The sequence below is a fragment of the Salvelinus namaycush genome, chromosome 19, assembly GCF_016432855.1.
Source record: "Salvelinus namaycush isolate Seneca chromosome 19, SaNama_1.0, whole genome shotgun sequence".
Taxonomy (NCBI): domain Eukaryota; kingdom Metazoa; phylum Chordata; class Actinopteri; order Salmoniformes; family Salmonidae; genus Salvelinus; species Salvelinus namaycush.
Genome location: NC_052325.1, coordinates 12,429,911 through 12,449,988, shown reverse-complemented (window position 1 = coordinate 12,449,988; position 20,078 = coordinate 12,429,911). Strand labels below are relative to the sequence as shown.

Below are 20,078 nucleotides of genomic sequence, written 5' to 3'. Positions count from 1 at the left end.
GGCTAGAAAAGTGTTCAAGATCTTCAATGACTCTGTGCAGGGATCCAGATTGCGGACTTAGGGAAATAACTAGAGTCATCGGCATATATTGACACTTTAGTTTTTATCCCCTGGATTTCTAACCCCTTGATGTTCTTGTTGGATCTAATTTTAATAGCTAGTATTTCAATGGCCATAATAAATAAACTCAGCAGAAACGTCCTCTCACTGTCAACTGTGTTTATTTTCAGCAAACTTGACATGTGTAAATATTTCTATGAACATAACAAGATTCAACAACTGAGACATAAACTGATCAAGTTCCACAGACATGTGACTAACAGAAATTGAATAATATGTCCCTGAACAAAGAGGGGGTCAAAAGTAACAGTCAGTATCTGGTGTGGCCACCAATTGCCAACTGCAATAAGTACTGCAGTGCATCTCCTCCTCGTGGACTGCACCAGATTTGCCAGTTCTTGCTATGAGATATTACCCCAGTCTTCCACCAAGGCACCTGCAAGTTCCCGGACACTTCTGGGGGGAATGGCCCTAGCCCTCACCCTCCGATCCAACAGGTCCCAGATGTGCTCAATGGGATTGAGATCCGGGCTCTTCGCTGGCCATGGCAGAACACTGATATTCCTGTCTTGCAGGAAATCACGCACAGAACGAGCAGTATGGCTGGTGGCATTGTCATGCTGGAGGGTCATGTCAGGATGAGCCTGCAGGAAGGGTACCACATGAGGAAGGAGGATGTCTTCCCTGTAACGCACAGCGCTGAGATTGCCTGCAATGACAACAAGCTCAGTCCGATGATGCTGTGACACACCGCCCTAGACCATGACAGACCCTCCACCTCCAAATCGATCCCGCTCCAGAGTACAGGCCTCGGTGTAACGCTCATTCCTTCGACAATAAACGCAACTCCGACCATCACCCTTGGTGAGACAAAACTGCGTCTCGTCAGTGAAAAGCACTTTTTGCCAGTCCTGTCTGGTCCAGCGACGGTGGGTTCGTGCCCATAGGCGACGATGTTGCCGGTGATGTCTGGTGAGGACCTGCCTTACAACAGGCCTACAAGCCCTCAGTCCAGCCTCTCTCAGCCTACTGCGGACAGTCTGAGCACTGATGGAGGAATTGTGCGTTCCTGGTGTAACTCGGGCAGTTGTTGTTGCCATCCTGTACCTGTCCCGCAGGTGTGATGTTCGGATGTACCGATCCTGTGCAGGTGTTGTTACACGTGGTCTGCCACTGCGAGGACATTCAGCTGTCCGTCCTGTCTCCCTGTAGCACTGTCTTAGGCGTTTCACAGTACGGACATTACAATTTATTGCCCTGGCCACATCTGCAGTCCTCATGCCACCTTGCAGCATGCCTAAGGCACGTTCACACAGATGACCAGGGACCCTGGGCATCTTTCTTTTAGTGTTTTTCAGAGTCAGTAGAAAGGCTTCTTTAGTGTCCTAAGTTTTCATAACTGTGACCATAATTGCCTACCGTCTGTAAGCTGTTAGTGTCTTAACGACCATTCCACAGGTGCATGTTCATTAATTGTTTATAGTTCATTGAACAAGCATGAGAAACAGTGTTTAAACCCTTTACAATGAAGATCTGTGAAGTTATTTGGATTTTTATGAATGATCTTTGAAAGACAGTGTCCTGAAAAAGGGACATTTCTTTTTTTGCTGAGTTTAGATATGGAGACAACGGACAGCCTTGTTTTACTCCACTTAAAAGCTATGTCAGGTAACCATGTTTGTACTGTAGCCTACTTTATGTCAGGTGACCATTATTGCCATTACAAGAATACCATTGCCACCGGCAACCACTTGTTTCAATGCACAGCGTCTGCTAAATGGCACAGGAATCCAGAGAGCCCTGTACTGTGCTGTGTTGTTGGGTTTTTCCCCTGCAGTGAGAGAGGACTTGATGTGTTTCCATTGCAGATCCCTCTTCCCTGAGAGTCCTCTAAGGGTAATTAAAATCTCAGCAGGTAGAAGCTGAACAGGATATGCAGCCGTGCCCTCATACAATGAGGATCATTCTTGAAACCCTGCACCAGCCAGGCATTCGACAACTAGGCCTGAAACAGCATTCAATCACAATCACTAAAAACATGTCATTCAACAACCAGGCCTGAAACAGCCCTCAATCACAATCACAAAAAACATGTCATTTAACAACCAGGCCTGAAACAGCCCTCAATCACAACTTTTATATAAGGGTCAAGCTCTATCTTTTCCTGTTTCAGGCTTCTCCCTCTCTCTCTCTCTCTCATGCTTCTGTATAGCTGTGGTTTCTTGTTGACTCCTCTTAACTCATGTTCATGGGTTTCTCTTTTCCTACGGTGAGAGGCTGTGAGAGCAGATCTCTGGGCAACACAACCACTCCACCGGTCACCTTTAAATGAACACAGATCCTGAGGCAAAAGAGAAAGAGGTTAATCCCTTTGAAAAAAAAAGGATTGGAAATTACACTGCAGGGTTTAAAGCCTGAGAACGCTATTGCTGTTTTCGCTGCCCCTGAAAGAGGAGAAGGCAAAAAAGAGAACAAGATATTTTTCTCCCACTGACTGCCATACATATACGGCTGTTTCCAGATTAGGACATTACCTAAGAACCCCAGCTACCACTGACGCCACCTCAGAGTGAAACCTAAAGCCTTTAGAATTTTCTACAAAGTCGACTTCATTTTCGCCACGGAGTCCATATGCGGTACGAAGCGGACAAAGGCCCCAGGATATTAACCCCTGACTCCCCTGGAGTTCTATCCAACTGGGGTCATGTTCCCAAACAAGGCCTCACTATGGGAGCAGTCTGAGGCCACTGGGACCAGACCATAACTCACCATGGAGAACATCACCCAGTCCCAACAGATTTTACTGTTGTATTGTATTTGATCACTTGTTTTGACTGTTTGCTCAAGTAATCTGGATCTGAATTGGAACAAAGCACCACAATTCAGTTTATTTTCAATGTTAAACCGTCAATTTGTCATATTTACTCTTGAATGCCTTCTCTTGAATGATGCGCTTTTACCTAGTGCCTATTGCTTATACTGTTGCATTCCATCCCTTTGCCGTCCAATACACCAGACACTGTATACTACCAGTAGGGCTACCCTGCCCTGAGGATCAGCATAGCGACTATTCCTCAACCAAGGGGGACATAAACACTGTCCAGACTGAAGGGTTGTTTGTTTGCTTTGCCACCCCTAAGTATTAGAACAGGGAATCTGGGGCCTGTCAGAGGCACACAGGGGCCCCTAGATCAACACTCCAGGGATGGCTTATCAGGAACCGCTGCCGATTCTACTGATGACATGGGCCTGCTCGGTTCCGAAGAGTTATCCTCAGACGTCACTTTTATATTTATGACCACTGAAAGTTGGACGGGTAGAAAAACAAACAGATTTATAGGCACCACACTGGGGCTTGGGCTGGGGCTTGGGCTGGGGGCTTGGGCCGCAACTGATGGAAATTCTGCAATCTGTGGAAAAAGGACGGCTGTGAATAGCAATGGAATGCAGATGCATGGCAAAAATGGGACATCTATCAAATGATCCTCACCTACAGGAATCTCCCACTAATTCCTACTGTAGTGAGAGGACGAAGCATAGTGATTGAATGCTGATTCTCTTGTCTGACTCTGAATGGGTATTCAGGCCTAGTTTGGTCAGACCATTGGTTGAATTGGTTTCCAGCACTACAGTAGTATTGTTTTGTTACTCAAATAACACTTATCTCATACGCCATTGACTAAGTGGTCATGTCTTCATCTTTAATATGAAGTTACAAAGTCATTCACATCTATATATACAGTTATTTACAAAAACATTGCATATAAAAAAACAGAGAGGATATTTACATAATATCAATTGGCACAACATAACATGCAACAGCCACATTATCAATGTTGATAAACTCATGCAAACGCACTTGTACGGTGCTTCTCTAGAGTCAGAGTAAGGCAACATCTGGCAAGATATGTTGAAACTCAGGTCACAATGCAAAAGACCTTGTGAAATATTTTAAAGATAAACTCTAGTATTGCCTGATTGATTTAAAGGGAAACAACATGTTCTAGCCCTTAAAGGGATACTTCGTGATTTTGGCAATGAGGCTCTTTATCTACTTACCCAGAGTCAGATGAACTCATGAATACAATTTTTATGACTCTGTGGCCAGTATGAAGGTTAGAGGTAATTTCGCGAGCCAATGTGAAGTAGTTTTAGCGCAATGACTGGAAGTCTATGGGTATCTGCTAGCATGCTAACAGCGAAACTACCTCTAACTTCCTTCGTACTTGACACAGAGACATAAAATGGTGTCCTTGAGTTCATCTGACTCTAGAAAGTAGATAAAGGGCCTCATTGCCAAAATCCCAAAGAATCCCTTTGTTACCCCATAAATAGGGCCCTGTGTTTTGAGCAATCGTCACATGACCTGGATTTAAACCTTTATTTAAAGCTGCCCCTTTTTCTGTTTATTTCAGATGGTCCAGCACCATCCTCAGACAAATGCAAATTTGGTGCAATTCTCATTTCTGGATAAGGCTTAGAATACAGGATAAAATCTTGCTATGATAGTGGAAAACACAAGGCCCGCCATAAAAAAACGAAATGTAATTTATTAAATGTGAACAGAGCAGACTACAGTAGATAAAAACGTTTGCCATCTGTAAATCACGCTTCACTCTTTTCCTCTTAGTATTTGCCTGTAGTGCTACTGAACAGACAGTAGAGATGGAGGCATGCACACCTTGGTTCAAATACCATTTGAAATTACCGGTCTCCTCTATGTCTCGGGCGGTCAGCCTAAACAAATCATAAAAGCCTGGAGAACAATAACACTGTATTTGCTAACTCTGCATTTTTCTCGGCCGGCCAGGCAGCCACACCGGCCAACAAAGAGTGATGGATGACAAACATGTCACAAAACACCGTATAAACACCAGAGGTATGTGTCACGAGAACGGAAAACATTAAAACAGGGGTGAGTAAAAGACTACTAAAGAGCATCCTGTGTGGCTCAGTTGGTAGAGCATGGTGTGTTTCCTGTGTGGCTCAGTTGGTAGAGCATGGTGTGTTTCCTGTGTGGCTCAGTTGGTAGAGCATGGTGCTTGCAACACCAAGGTTGTGGGTTCGATTCCCACGGGGGACCAGTATGAACATGTATACCCTCACTACAGTAAGGAGCTCTGGTTAAGAGCATATGTAATGTAGTATCAGTAAATAATGGTGTCATGCATTGTTGCCTCTCACTAAAACTGCAATGATCAGTTATAAGTCCTAGAATTGCAGTACAGCAGCCTTGTGCTTAGCTATGGGGGTAGCTTACTGTACTGTGTGGAAAGTCAGATTTATTTTTCATCATCGGAAAATGTTAAGCCAAAATAGACCTGTAATTAACTTGAATCCTTTTTAAGGTTTGAGGAAATAGTTTTTCCACAACAGAAACACCACCTCATGCAAAGCGTTATACGTTTGTTTGATGGGCACCAGGCTCTCTTTCTGTTGTTAAAAAGACTTTCCACATACTACACATAAAAGCATGAGCAGTGCCTATTTTATCTGTTCCACTTTACCTAAATGCTAACATTTCACACATACACATTCACTGTCTAACAACCATGTTCCTTAAAAAAATAAATACTATGTATATGTACATAATGTATCAAACATACAACATGGGGAACTGACTCACAAATGTGAAAACATAAAAGCACAATAAAGTTTCAAGCAGACTAATCCTCACAGAAGCTGCTGTCTGTCTGTTACTCTTCCTCATCACTGGAAAATATTGCAGCTTTTACAATGGCCTATAGCCTACTGACGAGTCCAAACACGCCACAGTTTCCCCTCCTTCTGTCCCTGTGCAGAAGACTAGTAGGGGGAGAATGATGCAGTGTCATACTGTGATATTAGTATGTTTGATCCTTCAAGATTGACAGCCATATTGCCTGTTTCAGAAGCAGTGTCGAGCTCTAAGTGCTTGTTTTATTGAGGCCCTGCATAACGATGAAAGATAATCAAAACTGGTTTCCTACTGAATTAAAAGGGAAATAAATTGTCCAAAACCTGTAGTGAGTCCTATCTCCATGGGGTGTATATTGAGTCCATCTAGTCATATCAGGCCTTCAACTGTTAAATAAAATGCTATATATCAGTGTTTCTCTCCACTGATCAGACATAGCTGGAGATGAGCAGAGTGAAGTAGAGCAGGATGGATGTTAGTGTGTAGCACTGTGAGAGCCCTGTGGTGCCGCTGAGGGGTGAGGTGGTGGCGAACACAGCCTCCGTCACGTTCCAGGGGAGAGGAAGGTTACAGATATTCCCCTCACAGCACGCTGTGCAAACCTAAGGAGAAAAGTTTCACCATTAGATACAACACTCTCTCTCTCTCTCTCTCTCCCTCCCTTCCTCCAGTGGAATCAATTGCAGTTTTCCATTTTTACTAACAGACATACGGCCTTTAGTATAGCCTTTGACAGACATATAGTCTATAGTATTGAATACAGCGTTTACTTCTAAAGGGAATGCTCCTTTTGAAATATTTCACACATCCTTTCATAAAGTTAATGTCCAACTTTTATATAAGGGTCAAGCTCTATCTTTTCCTGTTGCAGGCTTCTTTCTCTGCTCTCTCTCTCTGCTCTCCCTCTCTCTCTCTCGCTCTCTCTCTCTGCTTTCCCTCTCTCTCTCTCTGCGCTCTCTCTCTGCTTTCCCTCTCTCTCTCTGCTCTCTCTCTCTCTCTCTGCTCTCCCTCTCTCCCTCTGCTCTCTCTCTCTCCCTTCCCTCTCTCTCTCTCTCTCTGCTCTCTCTCTCCTCTCTGTCTCTCCTCTCTCTCCAGGGGAATCATGCAGACTTCCGAGGTTGTGAGGACACACCTTTCACCAGGAATTAGAATGGCAGTGTACTGGAGTGAGCACTGTGGAGGATCTCCAGATTAACTCAAAAGCACCGTTAAGTGGTGGAGACATGGACAGACCGTAACATAAAGGGCCATGTTCACATAGTCTGACCCTGGTTCTGACCCCCTGGCCAATATTAAGTAAATATTCTTTAAAGTACTACTTAAGTAGTTTTGGGGGTAATTTGGGGGTAATATCTGTACTTGACTTTACAATATTTATATTTTTGACAACTTTTATTTTTACTTTACTACTACATTCATAAAGAAAATAATTACTTTTTACTCCATACATTTTCCTTGACACTCAAAAGTACTTGATACATTTGTAATGCTTAGCAGGACAGGAAAATGGTCTAATTCATACACTTATCAAGAGAACATCCCTGGTCATCCCTGCTGTCTCTGATCTGGCATACTCACTAAGCGCACATTCTTCATTTGTAAATAATGTATGAGTGTGCCACCGGTCTATCCATAAAAAAAATGTTTTTTAAATGGTGCCGTCTGGTTTGCTTAATATAATACATTTTTCTTATTTTCCAAGTAAGAAAATGCCATGCCCAAAGTCAACCAGAATAATTACGCCAGAGAAACCCCTACCCCACATCATTCCATTCTACCTCCCAACACCAGGCCAAACTATTCCCCTCTTCCCATCTTGAATCTAACCTCTCAACACTATTCCCCTTATTGAATACTTCCCACTCCTTACCCTGGTTCCTTCATGGTCTTCTTCAGAGCATCCAGTAGAGAGGCAGTCTCCCAAAGCAACACAACGCTTTGTCACAGAGACACTGTTCCCCTCCATGTCCATCTTGTGCCGCGTGTAACAGTATCTAGACTCTGTTTAGAATAATAAAGATAGTAAATAAGACATATTCACCTGGTAGCTACAATACCACTTTTTGGTTAGCATGGATGGATACTGAGTTAACTCAGCTTAACGAGGTACTAAGAATTGAGAGAGAAACTGTTATTTCTTCTGTTCAGAGTTTGTGGGATAAAAACACTACAGACGAACTCCATCTGAGGCCTCTGCCATACGGTATCTGAATTGAAGTCTCTGCCATACGGTATCTGAATTGAAGCCTCTGCCATACGGTATCTGAATTGAAGTCTCTGCCATACGGTATCTGAATTGAAGCCTCTGCCATACGGTATCTGAATTGAAGCCTCTGCCATACGGTATCTGAAATGAAGTCTCTGCCATACGGTATCTGAATTGAAGCCTCTGCCATACGGTATCTGAATTGAAGCCTCTGCCATACGGTATCTGAAATGAAGTCTCTGCCATACGGTATCTGAATTGAAGTCTCTGCCATACGGTATCTGAATTGAAGCCTCTGCCATACGGTATCTGAATTGAAGTCTCTGCCATACGGTATCTGAATTGAAGTCTCTGCCATACGGTATCTGAATTGAAGCCTCTGCCATACGGTATCTGAATTTGACGTCTCTGCCATACGGTATCTGAATTTGACGTCTCTGCCATACGGTATCTGAATTTGACGTCTCTGCCATACGGTATCTGAATTTGACGTCTCTGCCATACGGTATCTGAATTTGACGTCTCTGCCATACGGTATCTGAATTTGACGTCTCTGCCATACGGTATCTGAAATTAAGCCTCTGCCATACGGTATCTGAAATTAAGCCTCTGCCATACGGTATCTGAATTTGACGTCTCTGCCATACGGTATCTGAATTTGACGTCTCTGCCATACGGTATCTGAATTGACGCTCCTGCCATACGGTATCTGAATTGACGCACCTGCCATAAGGTATCTGAATTGACGCGCCTGCCATAAGGTATCTGAATTGATGCGCCTGCCATAAGGTATCTGAATTGACGCTCCTGCCATACGGTATCTGAATTGACGCTCCTGCCATACGGTATTTGAATTGACGCGCCTGCCATAAGGTATCTGAATTGACGCTCCTGCCATACGGTATCTGAATTGACGCGCCTGCCATAAGGTATCTGAATTGACGCCCCTGCCATAAGGTATCTGAATTGACGCCCCTGCCATAAGGTATCTGAATTGGAGCCTCTGCCATACGTTACACAGTGCATTCCAGGAAGTTTAGGTCAAGCACAGCATCTCTCTATCCAACAATCTATGAGGTTGTTATTCATACAAAGAATGTGTCTTGTCTAGGGCTCGGCCACAGTAACTTATTAGTCCTTAAGAGAGTGCTGTAAATCTGGCCTGATTGTGGTCGCGCCACGCTAACTCTCTTGATGAGGTTAGCTATTTATGAGCTAACCATGACAACAGCAGGGTGACATTATACTCAATAATACCCAGGTACAGAGGCCTCCATTGAACCAACAGAGTGGGAATTTACAACTTTGTTGGAAGCACTCAGAGAAGGAAAGAACACCTAATCTAAATACAAAATAAGAGTAGGCCTATCCGAGAACAGAGGGAGTGTAGAATTTACACATTGAGTATTACTTCCTGAGCTTGAAGTCATAATGTAATCGTCAACGGTGCTGAGAAGAACAATGGTTTGTCCTAGTGGTCTGACTCACCTCGTGGGCAGTACAGGTCTGGCGCCCAGCGATTACACTCATAGTTGTCAGGTGCTTCTTCACAGGTGAAGCACTTGAACCCGCCTGGGAATGGAGTAGCTGCGGAAACATACACACACTTAGAAGGTGTCATGCACAGGGCACTGGGACAGCCATAACGAATCACCTTAACAGACATCGCCAACAACCTATTCCGCCTTGAATAAAATATGTACAGAGGTCCTGAAACGTTTAATAAGTTACACACTGAGTGTACAAAACATTAGGAACATGATCGACTGACCAGGTGAATCCAGGTGATCCCTTATTGATGTCACTTGTTAAATCCACCTCAATCAGTGTCGATGAAGGGAAGGAGACAGCTTAAATAGTGATTTTTAAGCTTTGAGACAATTGAGACATGGGTTGTGCCATTCAGAGGGTGAATGGGCAAGACAAAATATTTAAGTGCCTTTGAACGGGGTATGGTAGTAGGTGTCAGGCGCACCAGTTTGAGTGTGTCAAGAACTGCAACGTTGCTGGGTTTTTCACGCTCAACAGTTTCCCGTGTGTATCAAGAATGGTCCTCCACCCAAAAGGCATCCAGTCAACTTGACACAACTGTGGGAAGCATTGGAGTCAACATGGGCCAGCATCCCTGTGGAACGCTTGACACCTTGTAGAGTCCATGCCCCGATGAATTGAGGCTGTTCTGAGGGCAAAAGGGGCTGCAACTCAATAGTAGGAAGATGTTCCTAATGTTTTGTACACTCAGTGTATACAGAGGTCCTGAAACGTTGAATAAGATTTGCAAGTTCATACCATAAACTGTGTTAATAACATTAGTTTAGGAAATCTGGCCAGAAAAATATGAAACATCTGGATAATTAAGATGGATAAAAGAGTTTGGAATGCATAGAAGGCCTTATTTTGGATTGGTTTAATATAGTCACACTTCTAATATGGACTCTGAGAAACCATTGTCTGGGGGAACTCAGTCCTTCCAAACATATACTGTAGTTTAATCTATCTCTCTTCATAGCTGTTATCACCAGCCAAGACATGTATCTCTCTTCATAGCTGTTATCACCAGCCAAGACATTTATCTCTCTTTATAGCTGTTATCACCAGCCAAGACATATCTCTCTTTATAGCTGTTATCACCAGCCAAGACATTTATCTCTCTTTATAGCTGTTATCACCAACCAAGACATTTATCTCTCTTTATAGCTGTTATCACCAGCCAAGACATTTATCTCTCTTCATAGCTGTTATCACAAGCCAAGACATTTATCTCTCTTTATAGCTGTTATCACCAGCCAAGACATTTATCTCTCTTTATAGCTGTTATCACCAGCCAAGACATGTATCTCTCTTCATAGCTGTTATCACCAGCCAAGACATTTATATCTCTTTATAGCTGTTATCACCAGCCAATACATTTATCTCTCTTTATAGCTGTTATCACCAGCCAAGACATTTATCTCTCTGTATAGCTGTTATCACCAGCCAAGACATTTATCTCTCTTTATAGCTGTTATCACCAGCCAAGACATTTATCTCTCTTTATAGCTGTTATCACCAGCCAAGACATTTATCTCTCTTTATAGCTGTTATCACCAGCCAAGACATTTATCTCTCTTTATAGCTGTTATCACCAGCCAAGACATTTACCTCTCTTTATAGCTGTTATCACCAGCCAAGACATTTATCTCTCTTTATAGCTGTTATCACCAGCCAAAACATTTATCTCTCTTTATAGCTGTATCACCAGCCAAGACATGTATCTCTCTTTATAGCTGTTATCACCAGCCAAGACATTTATCTCTCTTTATAGCTGTTATCACCAGCCAAGACTATTACCTCTCTTTATAGCTGTTATCACCAGCCAATACATTTATCTCTCTTTATAGCTGTTATCACCAGCCAAGACATTTACCTCTCTTTATAGCTGTTATCACCAGCCAAGACATTTATCTCTCTTTATAGCTGTTATCACCAGCCAAGACATTTACCTCTCTTTATAGCTGTTATCACCAGCCAAGACATTTATCTCTCTTTATAGCTGTTATCACCAGCCAAGACATTTATCTCTCTTTATAGCTGTTATCACCAGCCAAGACATTTATCTCTCTCACACAATTGTTCTGATATAGACCTATAGTGTCAAGTACAGTTTAACCCATCATGCACTCTGCTAATCTAGTAAAACACTAAGACTACGAGCATGTAGCCCAGTTGCTCCCTTCCCTTCTCAATTCTTGGTCCCCAGAGGTTGGAAAATGTTCATGGAGGCCATCTGTTGTGATCAAACAGACAAGGAGGCTGTTAGTCTTTCCAATTTCGCACCATTACATTAATCTAATTGGCCAGTTCCACACCCTTCCCCAGTGACAGCTGAAGGTCTGCAGGGCAGGCAAACATAATTTAGAACACAACGTATGTTGCCAATCACCATGGCTACATCTTCAATGGCACCCTATTTCCCATGTAGTGCACTATATATCCCAAAGGGCTCTGCTCAAATGAAGTGCAGTTCATAGGGAACAAGGTCCCCTTTGGGATGCAAACCCATGATACTGCCATGCTATGTCTAGCTAGACCATGATATCGCCTTGCCATGTCTAGCTAGACCATGATACCGCCTTGCCATGTCTAGCTAGACCATGATACTGCCTTGCCATGGCTAGCTAGCTAGACCATGATACTGCCTTGCCATGGCTAACTAGACCATGATACTGCCTTGCCATGGCTAACTAGACCATGATACTGCCTTGCCATGGCTAACTAGCTAGACCATGATACTGCCTTGCCATGGCTAGCTAGACCATGATACCGCCTTGCCATGTCTAGCTAGACCATGATACTGCCTTGTCATGGCTAACTAGCTAGACCATGATACTGCCTTGCCATGGCTAGCTAGCTAGACCATGATACCGCCTTGCCATGTCTAGCTAGACAATGATACAACCTTGCCATGGCTAGCTAGACCATGATACTGCCTTGCCATGGCTAGCTAGCTAGACCATGATACTGCCTTGCCATGGCTAGCTAGACCATGATACTGCCTTGCCATGGCTAGCTAGGTTAGACCATGATACTGCCTTGCCATAGCTAGCTAGCTAGACCATGATACCGACCATGATACAACCTTGCCATGGCTAGCTAGACCATGATACTGCCTTGCCATGGCTAGCTAGCTAGACCACGATACTGCCTTGCCATGGCTAGCTAGCTAGACCATGATACTGCCTTGCCATGGCTAGCTAGCTAGACCATGATACTGCCTTGCCATAGCTAGCTAGCTAGACCATGATACCGACTTGCCATGTCTAGCTAGACCATGATACAACCTTGCCATGGCTAGCTAGACCATGATACTGCCTTGCCATGTCTAGCTAGCTAGACCATGATACCGCCTTGCCATGTCTAGCTAGACCATGATATCGCCTTGCCATGTCTAGCTAGACCATGATACTGCCTTGCCATGGCTAGCTAGACCATGATATTGCCTTTCCATGTCTAGCTAGACCATGATACTGCCCTGCCATGTCTAGCTAGACCATGATACTGCCTTGCTATGTCTAGCTAGACCATGATACTGCCTTGCCATGGCTAGCTAGATAGACCATGATACTGCCTTGCCATGGCTAGCTAGCTAGACCATGATACTGCCTTGCCATGTCTAGCTAGCTAGACCCCAATACCGCCTTGCCATGTCTAGCTAGACCATGATACTGCCTTCCCATGGCTAGCTAGACCATGATACTGCCTTGCCATGTCTAGCTAGCTAGACCATGATACTGCCTTGCCATGGCTAGCTAGCTAGACCATGATACTGCCTTGCCATGTCTAGCTAGCGAGACCATGATACTGCCTTGCCATGTCTAGCTAGCGAGACCATGATACTGCCTTGCCATGTCTAGCTAGCTAGACTACTCCTTCATCTCCCCAGGAAGTTAGGCTAGTTACCATATCACTCCCTAGCAGCTCTCTCACACACACGCACCCTGCCACATGCTCACACACACACACACACACACACACACACACACACACACACACACACACACACACACACACACACACACACACACACACACACACACACACACGCACAATTACCCTTCCACATGCTCACATGTGTAAACTCACGCACACACACAGCTACCCACACAAGCCAACTCACTTGCGTACACACACACACACACACACCAAATCCCCAGTGGGGCTAGAGGGGTGGCCTCGAGCCGACACAGATATCTCCAGTATCCCGGAAACCTGATCCCGGGAGTTCTGTCTCTCTGTGATGAAAGAGACACAGATCTTAAGAGTTTGCTTTCTGGCTATGCGGGGGCCTGTTTCTGAGACGTGGGAGGGCTGACCTCTAACATGCCCTGGGGAGAGTTAGGGTTGTTTCAGACCTTAATCTAGCGGCTTATACCTGGCATATGTCCTTCTCAGAGGCCTACAGTATAGTGACCCAGCCTGTTGTTGTACACTGACTGGGGTGAGGGGAGTGCCAGGGGAGAAAGAGAGAGAGAGTGAGAGGGAAAGAGACAGATTGACAGAGAGAGAGAGAGAGAGAGCGTGAGAGAGAGAGAGAGAGAGCGTGAGAGAGAGAGAGAGAGAGAGAGAGAGAGAGAGAGAGAGAGAGAGAGAGAGAGAGAAAAAAAGTTGTGGCTTGGGAACATGATCTAATTGACACTGAGGACCAATTAGTGAGCGTCCACATTCTGGCCACGCTGGAACATTCTGTTTGAGTCATAAGGACAGCCAAAGGACAATAATCAATCAGTTACCCTCAGCTGGGTCTTTTTGATCATCGTTGTCACATTGCTGGTTCATGCCACTAGAATTCTAATCTACATGACAGTTGTTTGCTGTTAGAATTGTCTTTGATTTGTTGATAATGGAAGTCATAAACGTCATACACGGTAAGAGACAAAGCCAAAGTGCTGTAAAAAAAATGTTTTGTCCCCTTTCAGATTTTCTCTACTTTTGCATATTTTTTATACTGAATGTTATCAGATCTTCAAGCAAAACCTAATATTAGATAAAGAGAACCTGAGTTTACAAATAACAAACAAATATATATATATATACTTATTTTATTTATTTATTCAATAAACAATGTTATGCAACACCCAATTCCCCTGTGTGAAAAAGTAATGACCCCCTTACACTCAATAACTGGTTGTACCACCTTTAGCTACAATGACTGCAACCAAATGCTTCCTGTAGTTGTTGATCAATCTCTCACATTGCTGTGGAGAAATTTCGGCCCACTCTTCCATGCAGAACTGGTTTAACTCAGCGACATTTGTTGGTTTTCAAGCATGAACTGCTTGTTTTAAGTCCTGCCTCAACATCTCAAATTGGGATTAGGTCTGGACTTTGACAAGGCCATTTCAAAACTTCAAATTTGTTGACCATTTTCATGTCGACTTGATTGTGTGTTTTGGATCGTCTTGCTGCATGACTCAGCTGAGCTTCAGCTCACAGACAGATAGCCTGACATTTTCCTGTAGAATTCTCTGATACAGAGCAGAATTCATGGTTCCTTCTATTAAGGCAAGTTGTCCGGGTCCTGAGGCAGCAAAGCATCCCCAAACCATCACACTACCACCACCGTGCTTCAGCGTTGGTAGGAGGTTCTTACTGTGGAATGCAGTGTTTGGTTTTCGCCAGACATAATGGAACCCATCTCATCCAAAAAGTTAACTCAAGTTTCCCAAAAAGCACCTGGATGATCATCAAGACTCCTAGAAGAATGTTCTATGGACAGATGAGACAAAAGTATAACTTTTTGAACGACATGGAAATATTAAATAGACATCAATAACATATAAATGCTAATAGACAGTGTGTAAAATGTTGCTAATGGGTGGATGATACTAAAGAGGGCAGAAAGCACTGACAACATGGGGCGTCTGACTGCCCAGTAGCTATGCACGGAGTCACGTGACCCTACATCTCAGATCAACGAGATGTGCCTGGTGGTGCAGAGGGGTGGGGGGTGGAGAAGGGTGTGGCGGGGTGCAGAGGGGTGGCGAGGCAGTAGACAGTTGCTGTGCCAGCTGTGGATCTGTCTGGTTAGGCTGGGGATCACAAGTTCACTGGATACCCCTAACTGCTATTCATGCATAGCATAGACTCTGACCCACTTTTTCATAAACCTTAAAGAGATTCTCCAGTACTTTTGTTTACTTTTTTAGCAAATAGTCCTGAAAGCAGGCTCCTGAGCCAAAAGTGGTCCCCAAAAATATAATAATAAAAACTATTACTTGAGGGATGGAGGTAGATGATATCCTGTTCTGTGAAGTCCTTTGATTGGGCCGTTTTCAGGCAATCAGCGAGGACCATCAGCAGTAGGACCCAGGCCACTGCAGGCCAGGGTTCCATTGCTGGCCGCGGCTTCACACATGCAGGTCTCTGATTGGACAACAACACGATGACACCTGCAGAGGAAAAGAGAGCCCACATGTAACCCGAATCTTAGTTAAAGTACCTGTTTTAGTCTATATGAAATCATGCTTCATTTTGCACAATGCAGACAATCCCTTTGGATGCCTGATCAAGGCATCCTGACTGCCTATCCCAACTACATGCCATGGAACAGTGACCATGGGTGTCTCCAGCCCTATTGGAGAACACAGAGGAAAGCCACTGGACATCCACCAGACCAGAAACAACAGAGCAGTGTTCCCCATTACATCTGTGTCCGAAATGGCATCCTTTTTCCTATGTAGTGCACTACTTTTGACCAGGGCCCGTAAGTCTTTAGTCAAAAGTAGTGCACTCCATATGGAATTGGGTGCCAGTTGGGACGCAACCTACATCTATTATCCCCCCAGTCAAATATCTCCTCACTAGATCAATGACAGTCTGCCAGGGACCAGGCCAGATGCATCATCAGCCCTCATACAGTCTTCATTGTGATCGAGCTCAGTCTTAGCGCAGGGAGAAAAGAGTAACAGCGCTAGACATGGATTAACAGTTGGGAGAGTAATAAACAGTGGATGCACGCAACAATGTCTTGCAGGCCAATGATGTCACAGATGACTCCTAACATATTTCGAATACGATATTTCAAGGTATCAATTGAGAATAGTCAAATCTTGGGCATATTAAAGACACACCCCTCTACAGAAAGTCCTTTTATCCGAGTGTTTAAAAAAAATATATATATATATTTAACCTTTATTTAACTAGGCAAGTCAGTTAAGATAAAATTCTTATTTACCTTTTATTTAATTTATCTAGGCAAGTAGGTTAAGAACAAATTCTTATTTACAATGACAGCCGACAACGGCCAAACCCTAACGATGCTGGGCCAAATGTGCACCACCCTATGGGACTCCCAATCACAGCCGGTTGTGAAATTGCCTGGAATCGAACCAGGGTGTCTGTAGTGACGCCTCTAGCACTGAGATGCAGTGCCTCAGACCGCTGAACCAGGGTGTCTGTAGTGACGCCTCTAGCACTGAGATGCAGTGCCTCAGACCGCTGAACCAGGGTGTCTGTAGTGACGCCTCTAGCACTGAGATGCAGTGCCTCAGACCGCTGAACCAGGGTGTCTGTAGTGACGCCTCTAGCACTGAGATGCAGTGCCTCAGACCGCTGCGCCACTCGGGAGCCCCAGTGTGTAGCGGGTGCAGTGTTGATTATTTATGATAATATGCCATGTCAAATATCAAATTTTGTTTATTTATTAGGTCATTACACTAATCTATTTTTCTCCCCCCAAAACGTCCTCAGCTATCACATGCATGCGTGTGAAAAGAAGGACTTGACAGCATCTCAAAGGATTTCGATTTCGGGGAAAATGAGCAGTTTATTATCTTATCATCTTGTTCTGTAGAGTAAAAGCAGAAAGCTAATCAGAGGAAAGATGGTGAGAAGACAGGGCTTTCAGAAAGTGTTCACGTGCCTTGACTTTTTCCACATTTTGTTGTGTTACAGCTTGAATTTAAAATGGATTAAATTGAGATTTTGTGTCACTGATCTACACACAATACCCCATAATGTAAAAGTAAAATGTTGTTTATAGAAAATGTTAGAAATTAATAAAAAATGTAATGCTGAAATGTCTTGATTCAATAATCCCTTTGTTATGACAAGCCTAAATAAATTCTGGAGTAAAAATGTGCTTAACAAATTGCAAAAAAGTTGCTTGGACTCAATCCGTGTTCAATAATAGTGGTTAACATAATGACTACCACATGTCTGTACCCCACACATACAATGATCTGTAAGGTTCCTCAATCGAGTAGGGAATTTGACGCACATATTCAAGCGCAAAGACCAGGGATGTTTTTCAATGCCTTGCAAAGAAGGGCACCTATTGATAGATGGGTAAAAAAAAAAGCAGACATTGAATATTTTGAGCATGGTGAAACTATTAATTACACTTTGGATGGTGTATCAATACACCCAGTCACTACAAAGATACAGGCCAATGGTGATTTTAAAACAGTTACAGAGTGTAATGGCTGTGATGGGAGAAAACTCAGGATGGATCAACAACATTGTTCTTACTCCACAATACTAACCTATTTGACAGAGTGAAAAGAAGGAAGCCTGTACAGAATAAAAAAAACATGCATCCTGTTTGCTCTAAGGAACTTAAGGAATACTGCAAAAAATGTGGCAAAGAAATTAACTTTTTGTCCTGAATTTAAAAAAAATAGGTTTTGGTAAAATACAACACATCACATCAATGAGTAACACTATTCATATTTTCAAGCATGGTGGAGGCGGTATCATGTATTGGGTATGCTTGACATTGGCATGGGAGTTTTTAAAAATAAAAATAAACGGAATACAGGTAGCTATAAGCACAGGCAAAATCCTACAGGAAAACCTGGTCCAGTCTGCTTTCGAACAGACACTCGAAGACAAATTCACCTTTCAGCAGGACAATAACCTAAAACAGGCCAAATCTACACTGGAGTTGCTTAACAAGAAAACATTGAATGTTCCTGAGTGGCCTAGTTACAGTTCTGACTTAAATCGTCTTGAAAATCTATGGCAAGAAAGGAAAATGGCTGTCTAGCAAAGATCAACAATCAACTTGATTGAGTTTGAAGAATTAAAAAAAATTATAATGGGGAAATATTGTACAATCGAAATGTGGAAAGCTCTTAAGAGACCCCCAAAATCGCAGCCAAAGGTGCTTCTACAAAGTATTGACTCAGGGGTGTGAATACTTAAATAAATAAGTATTCTGTATTTCATTTTCAATACATTTGCAAAAAATTATGTTTTCACTTTGTCAATATGGGGTATTGTGTGTAGATGCGTGAGAAAAAATATGTAATCCATTTTGATTTCAGGATGTAACTCAACGACTCTGTCAATCACATTTTTTACATTTACATTTTTAGTCATTTAGCAGACGCTCTTATCCAGAGCGACTTACAGTAGAGTGCATACATTTTATTACATTTTACATACTGAGACAAGGATATCCCTACCGGCCAAACCCTCCCTAACCCGGACGACGCTATGCCAATTGTGCGTCGCCCCACGGACCTCCCGGTTGCGGCCGGCTGCGACAGAGCCTGGGCGCGAACCCAGAGACTCTGGTGGCGCAGCTAGCACTGCGATGCAGTGCCCTAGACCACTGCGCCACCCGGGAGGCGCCACATTCTCATTGGCAGACTCAACAGCCATGGTTTCTCAAATGATTGCCTCGCCTGGTTCACCAACTACTTCTCAGATAGAGTTCAGTGTGTCAAATTGGAGGGCCTGTTGTCCGGACCTCTGGCAGTCTCTATGGGGGTGCCACAGGGTTCAATTCTCGGGCCGACTCTCTTCTCTGTATACATCAATGATGGCATTCTTGCTGCTGGTGATTCTCTGATTCACCTCTACGCAGACGACACCATTCTGTATACTTCTGGCCCTTCTTTGGACACTGTGTTAACTAACCTCCAGACGAGCTTCAATGCCATACAACACTCCTTCCGTGGCCTCCAACTGCTCTTAAATGCAAGTAAAACTAAATGCATGCTCTTCAACCGATCACTGCCCGCACCTGCCCACCCATCCAGCATCACTACTCTGGACGGTTCTGACTTAGAATATGTGGACAACTACAAATACCTAGGTGTCTGGTTAGACTGTAAACTCTCCTTCCAGACTCATATTAAGCATCTCCAATCCAAAATTAAATCTAGAATCGGCTTCCTATTTCGCAACAAAGCATCCTTCACTCATGCTGCCAAACATACCCTCGTAAAACTGACCATTCTACCGATCCTCGACTTCGGCGATGTCATTTATAAAATAGCCTCCACACTCTACTCAACAAATTGGATGCAGTCTATCACAGTGCCATTCGTTTTGTCACCAAAGCCCCATATACTACCCACCACAGCTACCTGTACGCTTCGTTGGCTGGCCCTCGCTTCATACTCGTCACCAAACCCACTGGCTCCAGGTCATCTATAAGTCTCTGCTAGGTAAAGCCCCGCCTTATCTCAGCTCACTGGTCACCATAGCAGCACTCACCCGTAGCACGCGCTCCAGCAGGTATATCTCACTGGTCAAAGGAGCCAATTCCTCCTTTGGCCGCCTTCCCTTCCAGTTCTCTGCTGCCAATGACAGGAACGAACTGCAAAAATCACTGAAGCTGGAGGCTCATATCTCCCTCACTAGCTT

The 20,078-nt window shown here is 43.8% G+C and overlaps 1 protein-coding gene across 1 annotated transcript; it reads right to left on the bottom strand.

The window, feature by feature from the left end:
- Positions 1-308: 308 nt before the first annotated feature.
- On the bottom strand, positions 309-15,815 carry LOC120063883 (ly6/PLAUR domain-containing protein 6-like; the record flags this gene model as incomplete). Its single annotated transcript, XM_039014201.1, has 5 exons — positions 15,698-15,815; positions 9,432-9,530; positions 7,608-7,738; positions 6,213-6,339; positions 309-319 (listed from the first exon to the last, which is right to left on the bottom strand). Coding segments are annotated over exons 1-5 (486 nt in total), but the record flags the coding sequence as incomplete, so codon positions are not given.
- Between the last annotated feature and the right edge of the window lie 4,263 nt (positions 15,816-20,078).